At 38.6% G+C, this 20,596-nt stretch overlaps 1 protein-coding gene across 1 annotated transcript in view; it reads right to left on the bottom strand.

The window, feature by feature from the left end:
• Positions 1-460: 460 nt before the first annotated feature.
• The window catches only part of LOC103254672 (leucine-rich repeat-containing protein 1), a 101,532-nt gene continuing 81,396 nt past the window's right edge, over positions 461-20,596 (bottom strand). Inside the window, exons 12-15 of the mRNA XM_008052693.2 lie at positions 12,854-12,969; positions 6,471-6,643; positions 4,227-4,363; positions 461-1,871 (exon numbers count right to left, since the gene is read on the bottom strand). Of these exons, the coding sequence (XP_008050884.2) occupies positions 1,713-1,871; positions 4,227-4,363; positions 6,471-6,643; positions 12,854-12,969 (585 nt within the window). The 3' untranslated portion in view covers positions 461-1,712. The remainder of the gene's footprint in view (positions 1,872-4,226; positions 4,364-6,470; positions 6,644-12,853; positions 12,970-20,596) is intronic.

Raw genomic sequence — 20,596 nt, 5'->3', positions numbered from 1 at the left:
ACACAATTTTTTAAGTAAATAAATTCTGAGTTTTTTGGGTTGTCCCTTATACACAGACATACAACCTAAAATGCTAAGTGAGCCCAATGTGTAAATATATAGAAATAAAAGAAGGTATCATTATTTGGTTGGTTGAAAACAGGTTTCTAAGGAGTCCAGTTGGCCAGAAAACCACAACCCGAAATTACAAGCTGAAGCTAAAGGCAGTGTGCTAGGTTCTACCCTTTGTCAATGCAAGTCTATAGGAGGTTACTCAAAACTACCAGCAATTTAGATACTTTATGGACCGAAGCACACTATCAAAGAATTTGGTTATCTGCCATCATTCGAACATACAAAATAATAATTAATTTTAAAAAGTTGTATGGCCAATGTCCAGGGTAAGTTTATTTTACAGAGAGAAAAAAAAAACAACAAAAAAAACCATGATTTTCCTAGACACCATATAGTGACTGGCAAGTTTCATTTCTCTTTTATCACAGCATACCCCCCAAAAAAGAACCAAAGAAAAAAACCCGCAGAAACACACCAAAACATACCCCATTACCCCCTTAAATTAGCAAACTTAAAATTAAATCTTGAAGAAGTATTTTGTTATAATTTGATTCAAATTCTATTTACAAATTATATTGCACTTATAAAAATAGCAACATTTCTATTTTGATAGTAGTTTATTTTGCTTTATTGTGGTTTCATATCTGGATATAAAAACTTTAAAGCTTTCTTGAATTAAAAATCATACTTCCTTTTGCAGTACATAATTTATTTACCCACTGAATTTCTGAATCAGGCTTTTCTTTTTGTGCTTTTCTACAGTATTTTATTTTACAAAGGGTATACACCTTCGGAATAGGGACAGTTGAACACTGGACTCACAAGAGATTCATTCAGGAAAAGTTAAAGTGTAAGAAATGAAATATTAGTAGTCTAATCCTTTGGTTCAACATTTTTTTTAAAAAAATCAACTGATGTAATTTATAAATTGTTGGTAATTCATCTTTTTGGTTAAAAACAAATCCACCATGTAGATTACTGATTAAAATACAACACTGCTTTCAAAGTACCACATTCCTGGTCTCATTTCACCGCCCAAGGATGCTACCATTTACAACTGGTTGGACGTGATGACACAGGATACAGTAAGGCACAAGTGGATGGTACAAATCGAAACAAATACTTAAGGACTTGTTTTTCTGCACAAATACTAAAATATGTACCGTTTTCAAGATAAAATAACACAAAAGAAATACATTTTTAATGAAACCTATACAAAGTTTTTAAATTTACACCATCTGAGCTGCCAAAAAAGATTTTTTAAAGTATCCATTTTTCCCCATACATAAAATTCTCTCTCATCAGTAGGCCCAAGAGAACTTGGGTTCAAATGTCCCAGCACTTTGTAGAAGGGAGGAGGACAAACATTCCCCTTCCTGCTCTCCCTTACCCCAACATAAGACAAAAACAAAGGTCCGATGTTTACAGTAGTGTATTCTACATGGTACAAACAACTGCAATTAAAAAAAGAAATCATGCCGGGAGACCATGGGTGTGAGTGAGAGTAAGGCACTTCCTGGGAGAGAGCAGCGTCCCACACTCCACAGGAGATGATGCACAGGTGCTGGTCACACAAGGGTCACAGGGGCTCCTCAGAAGCAGACAGGAACGTCTCGACAGCAGAGGAAGACACGGGAGGTAAAACTCGAGGCGCACTTCTACACAGATGTGGTCACTCGGTCAAGAGTGTGATTAAGCTCGTTTTTGTTGGAATCCAGTCCTTTAGCAGCATTCATGTCATTCCGTAAATTTTCCACTGTCTTTTTCATGCTCCTTAACTCCCCTGGGTGTGGGGTGGCTCGTCTTAGAAGTGTCCTCTAAAAGCAAACAGTAGAGTGAATGTTTTGCATTTACTCCATGACTTTTTCAAAACCTGCGGCTTCAAGGCATTAGCATTCCAACATAGACCTTACCTTCTTGGAAATTACAAGGGAGAGTGGGGAAAAGAGCTTTCCTGTGCATTTATCAACTGCTCACGGGCACTGAATGGAAGATAAAAGTGTTTTCTATGACTTATCTAATCACAATGGGATGGTTACTTTTAGAACAAAATACATTCTAAAATATGAGATTAGTGTGAAATAAAAATAAACTTCCAAAATAGTAAGAACGTTTTTTAAATTTAAAATTTGATTATAGGGTATGGAGAAAGAAAAAGATAAAGGAGTAAATAATAAATCCTAAATAGAAGTCATTATAAGATTTTATTATTACTCAAAGTGACTAGAGCTCCCTTCAATCCTTGAAACACGAGAGCTGAAGAAAGAGACAGCAGGAGAGAAGGATTTCCTTTCTCATTTTGCTGCTGGGTATGCTGTTTATATGGCTACTTATGAATACTCACATTCTTCTAAGAAAGACCAGAGTGTTGGAAGTTAAGTCACAGGGTATAGGCAATTTAAAAAATATTGTCTTATTTAATATGGTACATGATCTTAGCTTATAAAACAGTATTTACATCTTTCAAATGCCCTACCCAGGAGCTTCAGGAAGAATCAAACTAGGTTATCAAAATGCTGGAAGAGAAATATTGAGACAAGGAAGTAACTGGTGAAATAATCACACTCTAGCAAGTCTTAAGGTCAGCAGTGAAAAGTTATATATGTTGAAGTTATTTTGTCATCCCTAATTTCCATTCTGTACTCTCCTACCATAAATGCTTAAAATTCCATTTGGTGACAGCTAAAATAACAAAGACTTACAGGCAATAACTTGAAACCGCCCTTTGTTTGGGGGGCTGAAAGTATTCCCTCTAACTCTGCTTGTGAAAATCTCAATTAGTGCAAGGAATTTAAAAGCCCAATTCAACTCGTAGGAAGATGTCAAGAATTATTATCAACTCCTAGAGATGCTGGATACCTGACAGACATTTTCAAGTATGAAAGCGAGTAAGGGTGGTTGGTACTTTCGAATCTATTCCTGATTCCTGAATGAAAATCTGTTGAGGTAACCCAACTAAAATCACAACGCTCCACAGGAAGGTTCCAGTAACCTGGTTCCAAAATAAAGAGGGGGATGTCTGGCACTAAGTCACCTCATGGCAAGTGAATGGAGTCCATGCAGCAAAGCCATAAGTGGGGTGAAGAGTGGGAGGAGACCTCCACCACTGGGAAACAACAGAAAGAATCCCCAATCAAAAGAAGACATACGAGCAGCCAACAGATACATGAGAAAAAGTTCAGCCTCACTAGTCATCAAGGAGATGCAGATTAAAACTACACTGAGATACCACCTAACTCCAGTCAGAATGGCCATCATCAATAACTCAAAAAATAACAGATGCTGGAGAGGATGTGGCGAAATGGAAACACTTCTACACTGTTGGTGGGAGTGTAAACTAGTACAGCCTCTGTGGAAAACAGTGTGGCAATTCCTAAAAGTTCTAAAAATCGACCTTCCATATGACCCCGCAATCCCCCTACTAGGAATATACCCAGAAGAACACAAATCACTCTATAAAAAAGATACCTGCACACGTATGTTTATCGTAGCATTGTTCACAATAGCAAGAACATGGAACCAACCATGCTGCCCATCAAAAGAGGACTGGATTAAAAAAATGTGGTACATATACACAATGGAATATTACGCAGCCATAAAGAACTTCGCAGCAACCTGGAAGGAATTAGAGCCTATAATACTGAATGATCTTTCACAGAAACAAAGAACCGACTGTCACATGTTCTCACTCATAAGTGGACCTTGAATAACTATGGTAATACTATAAGAAAAGGATTGACAGTGGCGGGAAACTGCAGGGGGCGGGGCAGGGAGGTGAGATTGACAGTAGTGGAAATCTGCCTGGGGAAGGGGAGCCATACCTCATCAACAAGGCTACCTGCACAATGAATATTTATACCTCACAATTTTAAAATAAAAAAAAGTTAAAAGTTAAAAAAAAAAGAAAACGGTGGGAGTGGGAGGGGAAACTATCACAAAGAAAAAGCACCATAAATTATTCAAACAAACAAAACCAACAAAAGTTCCATGTGCCTTATTTAACTTTTGTGACCTAGTACCAAGAAGAACCTAGTTTTGTCTTCTAAAAAAGTTCCTAAATGCTGAAGATAAAACAGAGAGCACAATATTTGAAAATAAAATCCTTTTTATAGGCCATTCTCAATCTTTGACTTTTCAACATCCAGAGAGGCAAGGAGTCTCCATTTCCATACCATTTCATTGTCGTCTTCATCTTTTTCATCTTCCAAAAACCGAATGGCACTGACTCTGTGGACTGCACGCTCATTCCAGGCTTCATCAGCGACATCACTGACCAAGCTCTCCAGCGCGCCACAGCGAGACAGATTCTCTGCAGAGAAAAGGGCACGTCAACAGGGAGTGATGGTTCACGTGACCGGCAGCTGCTAAGCAGTAACTTCAAGGCCAACTGGGCAGAATCCATGGGAGCAGAATCCATATGGAGTCTAACTCCAGAAATAAGGGGAAAGAATCCATATGGGGCATAACTCCAGAAATAAGGGGGCAGAATCTCTATGAAAACCCAAGGATATAACACAAGAAATAAGGGAGGCAAACCCTTGTCTTAATCTCGAAGTCTTGGCTTTAAAAAACAACAAAAATCATCAAAAAGAAAAAGGCCTGGGACAGAGTTGTCCCTTCTTTTTTTCATAATATACAATTATATTTGAAATCATATAAAATACCTGCTAAGTTAATGATTTCCTATTTCGTTACAGAATGTCATAATAATTAGGAGTCCCTTTTCCATAATCCTCTTTTAATAACTGCAAACATTTTCTGACAGTGATGTGGCCCCACGTGTTGGACACCAGTGCTCTCCTCAGTAACATATTCTACTGCAGTTTTCTCCTAGGGTCTTAAGAGCTCTTCTAATGCGGCTGGGACTGACGTGCAAGGTGGCTTTGGGACCTCCCATTTGGACCACCATTCGCCCCAGGGCATTCCAGTTCTGCTCTGTCAAACTCAATTCTCAGCAAAGGAATTATAATAGCATTTGATGTTAGTGTGACTATTTAAAAAACATACACAAAATTTACATAGTAAAGATACAATGACTCAAAATAATTCACTGGCTCAAAAAAAATTATGCCAATAGTGTTAACTGTGAATCCTCCAAACTATCAGCTTGGATTTTAAGACACTTGGTTAACTTTTTTTTAGAAGTACTGTATTTTCAGCCTTAGCTATAATTCAGAACTAAAATGCTGGTTACAGAATTTCAGACATGCCTTTTTTTTTGCTGCAAGGATGTAGGGGAACTTTTCCAGAGGAGTTTCACAAAGGCCTCACCTGAGCTGGCTTGAGGTGCAAATCAAACAAAACACACTCATATATGGAAGAAAGAGGAATTATGTTTGAATACAAGGGAAAACTCCAAAAAACTGGAATAAACTGGAATTATTTTTTGGAGGGCAGGTCCCTTGTAGTATAGACTCCCTCCACTAGGTGTTACGGGAATCCATCAGCATCAGTATACCAGCTAATGTTGTTGTAAGAGGCTGTGTTCAACTTCTGTGAATGTTGTTTTTTTTTTTTTTTAAGTTGGAGTCTCACTCTGTAGCTCAGGCTGGAGTGCAGTGGCATGCTCACGGCCACTCCAGTGTCTACCTGCTGGGCTCGGGAGATCCTTTCATCTCAGCCTTCCAAGTAGCCAGAACTACAGGCGCGCACTACGGCACCCGGCTAATTTTTTATTTATTGTAGAGATGAGGTCTCACCAAGTTGCCCAGGCTGGTCTTGAGCCTGCAGGCTCAGGCAATCCACTAACCTCGGCCTCCCAAAGTGCTGGGATTATAGGCTGAGGCACTGAGCCTGGCCTATTGTGACTTTTTTTGTGGAGATTCTTTCAGTGAGTTTGCCCATTTCATGACGGGTTATTTACAGGAACAACCTGCCCACACCATACTGATTGTTCAGTGTGTTTTTTGTTGTTGTTTTTTTTTTTTACCAAAAACAGCATGATCCCTGTGCCACACCCTCCCTATACATTCGATCTTGCCCAAGTGAACATATATTTATATATATATAAATTATATTATATATATATTATATATATATATACACAAAAATATATATATATATATATATTTTGTTTGTTTGTTTGTTTGTTTGTTTGTTTGTTTGGGGTATCCCTGGATGAAAAAGTCCTCAAAGGGAAACATTTTGCCAATGTGGAAGAGGTGAAACAGAAAACAGCAGAAGCACTAAAAGGCATAAAAATGGACAAGTTCAAGAACCGTTCTGAGCAGTGGAAAAAGTGTCTCAATAGGTGCACTGCATCAAACAGAATACTTTGAAGGTGACTGAAGTTCAAACATGTAAGAATGAATATATAATTTTTTATAAATAAATTACTTTGTTGAGGAGTGCCTTTCTTGTATTAGCTCCTACTCATTCTTGTGGCCATGTGAATATTGACCTTAAATTAAATTCACCTTGGCATGTGGGTTCAGAAGGCAGCTGAGGAAGTAAGACACAGGTTAAAATCTTCTCTCCTGTGCTGTGATCTGTGTCTGTCTGGAACGTCAGCAGAGGCTGCGACTGGTTGTCAGACAACCACAGTGCCTTTAACTTCAAGGCAGTCAGGGACAAAGGCAGGTGCAGCAACCTAATTTGAAACAAAAGGAGACATCGCAACCTCAATTTTTGTAATTAATTCAATTTCTGTCAATAAAAAACAGGATAAAAAATTAGAAGACAATTCCTGAGATTTGATTCAAACTGAAGAAGAGGTGATGTCCATAAGAAGACACTTGGCACACTCTGTGCAAGTAGACTCTAGCAGGATCCTGAGTTTACCTTTTCTGCTATCACCTCTCTTCTCAGAACTTCCAGGCCACAGGGCCAAAGACATGTGTGATTTCAGGACACATTATTAGATCTTGTACTAGGCTTCAATTTGAAGGTGAGAAAAAGTCAGCATAATTGTGGAAGGACCCAGAAGCAGGACTTCTTACTGCCTCCAAAGGCAGCAGTCTTGCTGATAGGGCTGGTGTGAGGTGGGGGTGACCTGTCTCCAGGAACACCTGGCAAATTAGGTTGGGAGGAAGGAGTTGGCTGGAATGCCAAAGAGTCTAAGTTGCAGTTGAAATAAAGATTAAAAACGATTTTGCATGGATTTCATTTGCTTTCTCTGGGGAGATTATTTCAGGTATCCCATTTTAAATGTGTATATTTTTGTTTCTAGAAGCTCCCACTTCTCAGACTCCTACGTGATAACTAATATCCACATCAGATTGTTTCTGTTTCCAATGAGGTAGTACTTCTGAAAGTATTTTAAACATTGTAATGTGACATTCAAGATTTGTCTTATATTTACGTTTGAGCAAAGATTTGACAGACTGTCTACCACCAGTAAAGTCTATTTAGTAAAGACCACTCCCAGAAATCACATGTATACCTAGCTCCAGTTAACACATGTGGGAAATCTACTCAGACATCTTACCAACAGATTAATATTGAATTATCATGTATATGTATAATATATACATATATATACACACACACACCATTTGAATTGACAGAACTATGTACAGATATGAAAACAAGTTGCATTCCAATAATGTAAAACTAACCAGGGTAAAATTAGGACTAAACTGGTTACTTTAATAAATGAAGTAAAAAAAATATATATCAAGAAGTACATAGCGAATACTAACAACAAATGCATTATTATTTTTTTTTTTGAGTTGGAGTCTCACACTGTCGCCCAGACTGTAGAGCAGTGGCACGCTCCCAGCCACCACAGCCTCAACCTGCTGGGCTCTGGCGATCCTTTCGCCTCAGCCTTCCAAGTAGCTGGAACTACAGGTGTGCACTACCAGGCCCGGCTAATTTTTGATTTATTGTAGAGATGAGGTCTCGCCAAGTTGCCCAGGCGGGTCTCGAACTCACGGGCTCAGGCAATTCACTCACTTCGGCCTCCCAAAGTACGGGATTACAGGCTGAGCCACCAAGCCTGGCTAACAAATGCATTATTAACGAACTTTTCACAATAATGGTATGTTTTGCAAAATATTTCTAATGTATTAGTTACAAAGATGGGAAAATATTTTCTTTTCCTTAACAGTTGAAAGCTGTTAGAGAAGGCTGGTCTGGCCACATATGTGTAGTGGATGGAGTACTGAGAAGAGCTGTGAGCTTGTAATTTATGTGGGAATGAGGTTCTAAAGCTGATGCCTCTATAGGAACTACATACGTTAAAGTAGCATTGAAAAGACTCTGTGTATTGTTCACTACTGTATTTCACTAAAGAGAGTCACACTGGATGAGAAAGATGTATTTTTAAGTCCTAGAATCCACCCAGTGCCGTGATATGCTCAGACCAAAAGAAGGACGCTTCAGGGAGTTGGAGGGACAGCAGGGTCACAGCTCTATCTCTCCTCACGGTCAGGTATTTGTTCTTCAAGAGAATCTAGAGTGAAATCTCGAATGCTTACACAAAAATGATTTCTCCCTCTACCCAAAGGCTGTTGCACGCATGTACACTCAAATGTAAGAAAGTTAATGGCATGTATTTGCCAGGCACTGTGACGGGAACTTTTAAAAATACACTGTGAAAGCTTAAAGCACATCAAACTCTTTTATTCTACTGAAGAAAAGGATAATTTCTCTTGAATTTGTTTCCTATTTCCTTTAAAAAAGGACCTAAGCTAGTATGTTTAGAGTTTTAAGTCTTGGGTATGAAACTCGGTCAGCATCTCTACCTTTCCTAATCATGAGAGCACAGAGATAAAAAATCAAGACTTGAGAACTGGAACAATACACAGATACTCAAACACGGTCATCAAAACTTCTCAGACTAATAACTGGCTTCCTGGCTGAATGTCAAGCAAAGGCATAAATAAAAGGCTAAAAAGAGCTTCAGTGAAAAATAACAGCTTCTAAGGATTTTTATACCTTATGACAAAAGCTGAAATAAATTACTAGACTCTATGACAAATCTTACAATCATATTTCAACTCAGATGAACAAGTGGCCTAAAACCCCAGTTTTCCTGCAAAGAATCCAAGTTTTGGCCTGAATATAGAGCTGCCCACTGTCTTGTAGACAGAAGTACTAGCAGTGGTGTCGAGGAGAAAAAAAGGCCCTGTTCCAGTCTGTCCAGTCTGCACACAGAGATGCTACAGGCTGGGCCGACTCTCACTGGCTCACTGTGGCCTGGGGAGAAAAAGACATACATGGCAAGCCATCACAGCTACAAGTCAGAAAATAGAAAAAAAAAAAAAAAAAACCCAACACATTCCTGCTTTCCAGAGGAGTTAATAATACATTTTTGGTTTATTCTGGTACCTTCTGTATACTACGGAATAAGAATCAACACAAGAAACCACAGACTCATGTATATACAACTCTGTGTTCTATTTAGGACCACATCCCTCTAGAAATAAAAACCTGTGGTTACTATTCACACCAAAGGTACGAGGATGAAAGCAAATGAATAACCAAACCATGAACCTCTTGTCTCTAGTTATATCTATGGCCAACCCAGCCCCAAGTGACCCTCCATGCCTCTGAACTACTACAGCAACTACTTTGTCAAATTTATGTAACACTTACACGTGGCCTGATGATTAGTGTACATTAGCTAAATCTATGATTGAAGACTTCTTACAATGTAATGTTTCACCTGCCTGTTACCCTCTACTAGAATTTTTCATTTTAAGCAAAGTTTTCCAGAAATATTTTAAAGTACATATAAATTAAGAACACAATCAGTGAAAAAATTTTAACGGTACCAAAATATCTAAAATGAAAGCCCCCTATTCCCTCATGACTCTACTCCTCCTCCAGGGGAACTGCTATGACTATTTTGGTGTAATGCATACGTAAATTTTTGTTTTAGCTTTAGAATCGAGGTCTCACTCTGTTGTCCAGGCTAGAGTGCAGCGGCACCACCATGGCTCATAACAGCCTCGACCTCCTAGGCACAAGTGATTCTCCTGCCTTAGCCTCCCAGTTAGCTGGGAACATAGGTGCTCGCCAACATGCCTGGCTAATTTTTTAGTTTTTAGTTTTGGGGTTTTTTTTGTAGAGACAAGGTCTCCCTTATGTTATCCAGGCTGGTCTCAAACTCCTGAACTCAAGCAATCCTCCCACCTCTCAGGGTGCTGGGATTTCAGGTGTGAGCCACCAAGCCCAGCCTGTTGTTATTTAGGTGGAAAAAAAGTAAAAATGAGAGCACTACATACTTCTCAACACTTGCTGCTGTTTTCACTTGCTGTTTCCTGGGTATCCTTGTACATCACTACATAGAGAAATGACTCATTCTTTGACTGTTGAGTTAGTTTTCCACCATATGACTTTGCTGTTGTGTTGTCTTTTAATGTTTTTAATTCAACTCTTTACATTAGATAATACATATATACACAGTACAAATTCAAAAAATATAAACTATTTCCCAACTGACAGCTATTATGTTTAGTGTTCAGTACTACTACTTTTACTAATATTGACAGCCATTATTTCCAGTATTCAGTACTGCCAATCTTGCAAGTAAGGAAGATTCTCAAATACCTGGATGAGTGTGTTTGGTGGATATTCCTATGGGAGGGTATCTAAGAATCAAAGAATTCTGTGTTCTGTGCCCCTGGGTAACTAATGATACAAGATACCTTCTTCCTTACTGTCATAAAGGGTTTGATACCTCATTTTCAAGTGGCATGTTACAGTAATCCTTGCAATAACTTATCCTATCAAACTTGTAAAAGAAAGTTTCTGGAAACTAACAGTGTGGTCTCCCTGCTGCCATGTGCTATTTTGAAATGCTTGAGAGAAGAGGTAGAAACTTCTATTATATTTGGTATGATTTCCCAGGGTGTGACATTTCTACAAACCAAAGGCTGATAAGGTAGCCATTTATTATTATTATTAGTTTCTATACTGATATTTTAAATAAGTAGTGATTAAATATTTCAATAGGCTTAAAATCTGGTTATGAATCTATATATACAAGGACTAAATGACACACTTAACTAACTCAGATGACAGCAATGTAACTCAACTTTTTAATTGGGTTTTCTCCACCCTACCTCAAGCATAATAAAAATTTAACTTTCTCTTCTTCTGAGAACTGGAGAATGGGGCCTTCTCTCTTGTAAAACATAGTTTTAGATATCAGAGTTATTTTTCTGCTCAAGAATTGAGGCAAATTCATGCTCACTAGTATGGCAAGAATCAGGGAATGTTTAGTCATTGAGTTTCTATTGCTGGGGGTGAAAGGTCAGGAAAGAACTGCCCTCCTAAGCTATAAAGGCTCATGTTACGCTTATTAGTTCAGCAGAAATCCAACATTCAACTCAAATTAATCCTGAGTTTGCAGCAACCAGCTAGTGGTCTTAAGACTCTGTCAAGATGTCCTGAGTGCATTAACTTTTAAAAGGTGAGCATTCCCTGAGGTTATAACTTACCTCTAGATTCCAGCTGAGTATGGCTGTTTATTTAGCACCACTGTCTATTATCCATTAGCAAGCGTGAAAAATGGTGACTCGTGCCTGACCAAAGTGATCAGCTAATCAGTACTTGAGAGACAGTCCCCCAAAACGTCCTCAAGCTGCTGGTCTTTACCATTTACGACCGCTGACATTTCTCCCTGGTTGGACACTTTTCTCCTATCTAACTACATCACACTCCAAAGCAAACGGTAAATTCCTTTGGGCAAAGAAGCCTGTGATGGAAGACATTTTGCTGAGGTCCGCTATTCATCCTGTGAAGCTATTAACATTTTCATTCTATCAACAAATATTTACCAGGTATCTATGATGTGCCAGGCACAAGTGACATGATGGCACATACATCAGAAGATCTGACTTTAAGTAATTTCAAGTCGAGGAGGGTTGCCCACATGTAAAGAGGCAATTATCATATGGCACTGTGAGTGCCACAGCAGGGAAAATTCAGACTCAGAGAGATCTCCTGGAGAAAATAAGGCATGAGTGATAAAAGGAGCCAAGAAGGCAGAGAGGTGGGTCTTAGATGGGAAGAATAGCTAATACAGGTTGAAGGGGAAGAAAAGTGTGTATGCCACTTGGGGAGCTAAAACTAGCTCAGAATGGCTAAGACAAATCAATGTTCTACAAAGATGAAGAAAAGGTTTATTCTGGAAACAGGTGAGCAGTCCAATACAACTTTGGTTCCAAAACCTGAGAAATGCTGCTGCTGTGACCTTAGGGATACTAGTGAGGGACCTTAACTTTTTTTAGATTATGAATCATTAAAAAATTCCAACATCAGCTGTGAAAATGTTGATGAATACAGAGTTTTGTCTGCAATCTCAGGGAGCTGAGAGTCACCAGTAGAGCAAATTGAGGCACCTGGTTAAAGTCAAGTTCAAACTCAACCAAGCCCATTTTGTGGGTAAGGAAACTTTGAGGCCCATGATGGCTTACAAAAGCTACTTTAAAAAGCTAAGGTATGGGCAACCTCCTCAGGTCCCCTCCTGCTGTGGGAGCTTTTCTATCCTCTTAATAAATCCTGCTTTCTAAAACAAAAACAACAATAAGAAAACACTAAGATACAACCTAAGTGTCCCCTTTCTCAGGCCAACTCTCCTTCCCTTATACCACTGTACAGTCATCCGGGAAGCATTCCTACAGATGTGTCTGTCCACTTGCCCTCTAAAGGACCCCATGGTCAGCCTGTCCTGGCCTTCCCTGCTCCATCAGGTCCAAGCATGCTAGCTCCCAGACTAGAAATACCCTGGGACCTGGGTCATTTGACTAATAGGTCTCATTTCCATAAAATGTCACAAAGGCCCAGCCAAGATGGGGGTGTCTGTACATTTGTTTCTCTCAAGCAAAGCAAACCAGAACAGGCTTACCGGTTCCCTGCCACATCTAGGACGTGAAGCTCTGTCGCCTGTGACACTTCTGCAGGTATCCGAGTTAGTCTGTTGTCACGCACGCAAAACACAGTCAGGCTGCAGCATCCACCAATCTGCAATGGAAAAGAAAATACATGTTTCCGGTTTTGGGGGGTAGATGGGGTGGAACCACAGTAACTTGCTTATCACACAGTATGAAACGGATGCATAAACATACACCACATATTTCAAGTCTCACTGATGACCAACAGTGATTAATTGAAGGCATACAAGACAGAGTCCCACAGATTCACAAAAACTTCTGCGAAATGTTATATATACATGTCCTAAATTAAATCAAGGAAATCAGTAATACCGTTCAAAAATGTCATTCTGAAAAGAAAGTCGTTTTCCACTGCTGATATTTAATTCAACTGCATCTGTTAAATATGTTAACCAAACGGTACAAGTCCCGACAAACATTGTTCGGCAATATGGGAGTTTAACAATTCTGGTTTCAAAAATTAGGCCAACAATGATTCTGATAGACACGTATATAACTCAAGACTTACCCATTGTATTTACTTCAGTGTTCCAGTTTATTTTTTAAAACAAGGAATGTTTAGTAGACTATATGGTACATGAATTCCCACCATATATCTTTTAATAGCTTTTGGACATTCATAAATTAATTTGGCAAATCACTTTCCTTTGATGAATGCAACATTAACCATATCTTAGCAAAAAGTGAATTTAGTAAATATATACATTCATTTACTCAGATATGACCTGTTGGTAAAAGCACATAAATCAGATTGGGTGTGTTCAGGGTATGGCTGTAGATGAAGCACATAAATCACCATCTGCATCCACATCCAACTTGACAATCTTTTTTTTTTTTAAGTGAGCAATTGAAAGGTAACTGAGCTTTATATACATCTGGTCTTCAAAAAAACAAACACAAAAGAACTCAATGATTCCCTTGAACAAACTGAATGTGGTTTTTACGGTTAGGAAAGCTGAACCAAGGGGGTGGAAAAATAACTCAATCCCAGACACAACATTCTGCAGGATTCTATAAAACAACTACGTTCTTCTTGTACTCACTGTCCTAAGAGCAATTGCTAGAAAAAGATCATGAAGGAACCTATTGATGTCTCTCTGACACATGGAAAAACACTACTTCAGAGTCTCCCACTTGAGGAAGAGCATGAGACATGAATGGTCAAGGATATCCGAATATATTTATATCTTCTGCCCTTTTCTATTTATATATGTGTTTAATATGTGTCTATAATATCCTAAAAAGCAGAATGCATATAAATGAATGGCTTCATAATTATGTACAATCTTTTTCTTTTCTCCCCTAAGAGTTAATAGATTTTAAAATAATGTACTGAACCATAGTATTTAACCATACTAGATATAAAATAAAAATAAATGTATAAGAAAACATGGACTAACATTTATCTCTGGTCATGTGGAAAGCACCCAGATTGTGTAGAGAAGCTTTTAAATTGTTCCCTTGATTTCTCAGTATTCAAATATTCACATTTCCCATCCCAGCAAAAACGATTTATTCACCATACTCTAAAATACATCTTGTGTCTTTGATCCCACTGTTTCTTAGAGAAACGCCTTTCTTATTTCTGTCTTTTTAAATCTTAACAATCATCCAAAATTAGCTAAACATCCTCTATTCCTCCATAAAGTCTTCCCAAAACCCTCTGGTCCATATGACAAATTGCTCTTTGTATTTATTTTGTAATTATGGTCTAACTGTCTGACAGCAGCACAAAAACCTTGTGAAGATTTCTAAGATCATTTGACTGAGTTGCTGTTTAGCTCACACACGTTTCCACATAACCAAGGTTCCTGGGCATGTTTAGTGCCCCATCCTACCTACCCGCCACACACAGCCTATCTGCCTACCAAATCTCGCATTTAGGTATGCTTATATACTTTATTTATTTACTTACTCATGAAAGATCGTAACCTAAAAGTTATGGGCTTGTATGTGTAGCAATAGAAGCAACAAAACTCTTTTTTGTTCTAAGTAAGAATCACCAGAGTAGCTTCTCTTAGGTTTGTAACTCATAGGGCTCCAATAGAGTGCCTTGGAAGAGATGTGCAGCCAGATCCTTCATGTGGCTTAGTATGTCTTCCCTCCCTCAAGAAAGGGAGACATCAGTTTTACTCCTGGTGCCCAGGAATATCAAGGAAGGAAAGCAATCAAAACCCTGATCCTTTTGAGGACAGACATAATCAGATTCTCTAATAGATTTAGATAATCCCAGCAAGGATCTGCTGGTTAGAAGGAATGCCCAAGGTCCATGTGAGGCCTCCTTCCCCCACACTCACCCATGGGAGGAACTTCTGCAGAGACCTGGGTCAGTGGTGGGGCTGCATGCCATGAGGGAGACCTTCCAGGTCAGCCTTTGGCTGGGGCTGGAGACCCCTCGACCCTGCCATGCTGGCCTAGCTTCAAAGAGACAAGATTTATGTGTGTCCCAAGAAGGTAGAACACATATCAGTTATTCAGATGATCATCCTGACGGGATACTAAGCTCTGCAGGGCATATAGAGCTGAGACTACACTGTGATCCTGGGAATCTTGTCAGAAGCTGTTCACTGCTCTAAGCCACCTGCAAGGTATCTGTTTTGGGGATCTGCTGTATATAGCACGTGAATATTTTCTGCTTGTATCATGTGCATATACTATATAGCAAAAATTAACTAATTAAAGTGGGCCAGAGAGGGCTCTAAAAGCTCTGGACAAGTTAACATCCCTTAAGTATCCAGGGGGAAACAGTGTTTATTTCCAGTGCAGCATGTGAACTGTCTACTGTGTTTATAGTATCTTTTTTTTTTCTTTTTCCTTTCCCACTCTGATCTCACAGCCATTGGAGACTTCAAGGGGTGGAAAGCAATTGTGGACAAGAGCCTCTTAGGTCCTCTGGGTTGTCAAAGCAGGCAGTGTGACCTCCTGATCCCTATTGTCTCTGATTTTGGGAAAACAATGCCAGCAAAGAGCACATGTTGTTGCAGAGTGTGCTGGGCAGGCCTTAATCACTGACAAAGGCACATGCTGTTCCGGGCAAACACTCATACACACAGAGCCCTCTTTCCGAATCAGTTGGGAAGAGATGGCACGAACCTCTGGGTTTCAGAAAAGATTAGGAAGCATCCAAAACTATAACGCAAAAGAGAGTTCATTATGGACGTCAAAAGGGATGTAGTGCGATAGAGGGGTGGATGCTTGGAGATCACACAGACCCAGGTTACAACTCAGGGTCAGTCATGTGCTATGTGAGTTTGGATATGTTACTTTAACAAAAAGTAACAATAAGGATTAAATTAAATGAACCCACATATATACTTTTGCACCCATCACAAAACCTGGTCTATTTTTAGTGCCAAATAAATGTGATAACTAATTTTTTTCCAAGAAGCGAAAACCCCAGATCCCAATGATGAGTAAAATCAACACTTGAGCACCTACTGTATTCTAGGAAATATTGGAAATCTCTTTCCTGAACTCATTTGAGCATCTTAAACAAAACAAAACAAAAAACTATCTCCCTAGCAATACAGCACAGTGACATTTAGCATTAATAACACTGAAGAACTGACATTAACTCAGTATTATATTATAAATACCATTCATGTATATTTTGGGTTCAGGAGGCTGTGTGGACAGGTCCCTTAGTGGTCACCAGGATAAAATGTCTGTATCACTTAGGACTTCTGGGAAGTAGAGTCTGTTTAAGTAACTTATTACCAGTTATGTAGGAAGCTGATTATTTTTAAATTTCCCTTAAACCACATAATAGCACCTTCCCAGAACACAAGGGGTTGAACTTGGATTCTCTGAAAATTACAGAATGTAACTGGGAATCCTTGTTTAGCTGTTTTGTGTCTCTCTTAATTCAAAATGATACTGTTTTTAAACTGTTTGGCATTGATCTAACCCATCTCAAGGAGACAGGACCTGCAGATCATTGAGCAAATCTCTGCCCAACTTTCACTAAGTGTTAATTGCCTGTAGGTTACATCACCCTAGAGGAGATAATCAGACAGATTCAATGATTCAAAGAGAAAGCCTATGTTAGTCACCTTTGTCTGTTTATATCTTGCAAAGGCCTGCTCTAAGTATAAAGGAACTTTCATTTTCCTTCAGTATTTTACTTTCAATATTATTTGTTACAGAATTGAGCCCACATTTCACTGGCAAAAAAGAAAAATGTACAATAAGCAAAATCTGGCCAGAATTTGAACAGAAATAATATGATTCATAATTTTAGAACCCCATCATCATCTGAGGCATATTATTCAAATGTTCCCTATTTCATAAATATTTTGGGAAATCATGTGGTTTTAGGATTCCCTAAATTTCTGAATCACTGACATAAAAATATCCACAAATAGCAATGGCATTCTTTTTCTGATTATAAAAAAGTAATTTACACTGACTTTAAAATAAAAACCATTATACACACACAGGAAAGCACAGTGGAAAAAAGTAAATCAAATCCTACCACAAAGGGATGATCAGTATTAACTTTTTAAGGTACCATCTTTCAGTATTAATGCCATGCATTTGTGATTATACATATACACTTTAACAAATTGAGGACCAACACTATGATCTTTGGCACCTTTGCTTATGTACGGAATCAAGAACATTCTCCCATGTCATATGTTTCTAAAAGGATTTTTCTTGACTGCATAATTACTTCCTTCTATGGGTGTATCACAGTTTATTTAACAAGCTGTCATTTATTGCTGTATGACCCTGGGCAAGTTACTTAACCACTTTCAGTCTCAGTTTCACAATGTGTTGAATACTGATAATGATTTAATACGCCTCATAGGTGAGCTAGGTTGTGAAAATAAGAATAAGTGTAAAAGCACTTGACATAGTGCCTGGCACATGTTGGCTGCCCCCATCCACGCTTGGTATGGTGCCCGAAACATTCTGGATCAGGTGAGAATGATTCTTGTGCCTCAATCTTACTATATCTCCATGAATGTGTTCTTAGGATAAATTCCTAGAAGTAGAAATGCAGAATCAAAGGGTATATATATTTCGAATATTTTCAATAATCTTACCATATTCCCTTCCAGGACTAGGCCATGATGATTTATACTTATACAATAGTATACACTTTCCTACAGCCTAGCCAACATTTAGTATTATTATTTCTTTAATCTTGAAAATATGTCAGGTTAAAATGCTTTCATTAGTATTTTGGGGAACACTGATGAGGTGGAAATTGTTTCACGTTAACTGCCACTTCTGTTTTTTCTTCTGTAAATCACTTGCTGATTTTTGTGGAAGATTCTTTGTTTTCATCTACTTTTCAACAGTGGGTACATCTTTTCCTCAGTGATGTAAAAGAACTTGTAACAGAGTGAAGACACATCTCCTTTGAGATGGTATAAATATCTATCTGTTCCAGACCGTCTTTACCTTCTTGAAGATCAGAAATCTAATTTTCATGTACCCCTTAACTGTTTGAGGTTTGTTTTTTGTTGTTGTTGTTTTTGTCTGTTTGTTTCAGTTGGAGCATCACTCTTTTGCCCAGGCTGGAGTGCAGTAGCACAATCAGGGCTCATTGCAGCCTCAACATCCTGGACTCAAGTGATCCTTCCATCTCAGCCTCCTGAGTAGCTGGGACTACAGGCACGCACAAACAAACTTGGTTAATTTTTTTTTATCTTTTTGTAGAGATGAGATCTTTCTATGTTACCTAGACTGGTCTCAAACTCCTGGGCTCAAGCAATAGTTCCGCCTCATTCTCCCAAACTGCTGAGATTATAGGTCTGAGCCACCGCACCTGGCCAACTGTTTCTCTTATGACTTATTTCCTCTTTCTAGTTTAAGAATTCCTTCTCCATCTTGAAATCTTATGGTCAACTACATTTTATTCTAAGATTTTTAAGAGCTATATCATCTATTTAATCAATAATTCATTTTAGAATATAATGGAAACACAGTAAAAGAATTTTGAATTGCAATAATAAGAAGGCAGAAAGCTACCCACAAAATGAATACTCTATCTCCACAGACATGTCTGAGTATCACAGTAATGTTTATGGGTAGCAAATATCTACAGATTGCCTGATAAAGAAAAGCTTTGATGAATGATTTGCAAATTTTATCTTGTCTCATTTGACTGGACAGATGTGACATAGTTGGGGCCACTTTCATTTTGACTTAATGGAAAGTCATGCTCATGATCACACATATACCAAACTCCCTTTTTATCTAGGAATCACAGTCCTGCAGTTTCTTCCCCTGAACTCTTCCCGCCACCAAACTGTGAGATTTTAAGGGAATGTCCTTTCCCCCAAAGTATATACACTTAAGCAACAGAATGAAAAATGAAAGACACAAATAAGTGGCTTGAAAAATCAGAGCATGCCACATGTAGCAAATAAAGCAAGGCTTCCCATTAGAGAGAGACTCAGATGATGAACTGCTGGGTGATGCCTTTCAGAACTTCTAAATGACTTAAAATGTAATTCACAGAAAAGCATTCTTCTGATAGAGAGTAATCTGAACAAATATGAAAAACACATAACAAAATAAGGTTCCAGGCCATGCAGTCATTAAAAAAAAAAGAAAGAAAACTGAATCTAGAGAAAAATGTCCAATATTTTACAATGGAGAACACGCAAAGCAGTCAGCCGATTTGAATCTTCATGCATTTAAGAGGAGTATGGAAGTTAGAGATGCAACTGCAGTCTGAATGATACTTACAAGGTCACAAGTTTACCTGACTTTTCTAAATTTCCAAGCAGCTAACAATTAAGAAAACAAAAAACATTCATTGATTTGCAAATGTTTACTACAAATAACACCACAAAACACAAACAGAATCTTTTATCATGACCCACACAGTACAAACATTTTCCCCTCAACCATTTGGGAAAAAAATGCAAATAAATGCTGCTACAGACTAAGGAGCTATGCCATAACACTGACAATATACAATACTATCAATTTTTTTTTTAAAGGACAAAATATAGAAAGGAACCACACAGCACACCAGACCAGTGATAATTAATACAACTATGTAGTTGGGGCATACAGATTGAATTGGTGGGCATTTCATTTTAGATGTGTCATGTATGCAACTTAAGTGTTCAAAAACAAAAAAAGTCCTATGTTTTTGAAAGGAAAGAATCCAGTCAGGAAAATGCAAGACTTGATCAAGTGGCATCAAGCTTGGAGGCCGAGCAAACAACACACACAGCCACAGGCCTGCCACACTCACTGCACAGACTCATGACACGATGGTGCTGCCTAGGCCAACGGGATGTGATGGGAGGTCAGGAGGCTCCCAGTGGTTTGGCAGCTTGGCCCTGATAGTCAGAGGCAAGCACTCAACCCCTCTACTGGGTGCCAAACTGTGGCTTGCAGCAGAACTGGAGATGTGTGCTCAGCATGTTTCTGACTCCGGAGGTGAGTTTGTGTGAGGAGTGAGTGTGTGCTAGAAAAGACCCAGTTCTGAAAAACCCAACCACCATTCTCTGCCTTATCATGTAGCTGAAGGAAAAGGCACAGACTTGATCCCTTTATAAAGCTCCAAATGCCAGAAAACCAATCACAATGGCTCAGAAAATGAACAAAACACGATTGCTAAAATGCCCTGAAGCTGGAAATACTTTCTCTTTTTGCATCATGGAAAGCTGTTCTCGTAAATTCAAGCAGACACAAAACATGTACTAGGTATAACCCTCTAATCAGAAACA

The sequence above is a fragment of the Carlito syrichta genome, unplaced genomic scaffold, assembly GCF_000164805.1.
Source record: "Carlito syrichta isolate Samal-C Ts95f unplaced genomic scaffold, Tarsius_syrichta-2.0.1 Scaffold287310, whole genome shotgun sequence".
NCBI classification, from domain to species: domain Eukaryota; kingdom Metazoa; phylum Chordata; class Mammalia; order Primates; family Tarsiidae; genus Carlito; species Carlito syrichta.
Note: the sequence above shows the minus strand (reverse complement) of the source record. Positions and strands in the feature narration are given on the sequence as shown.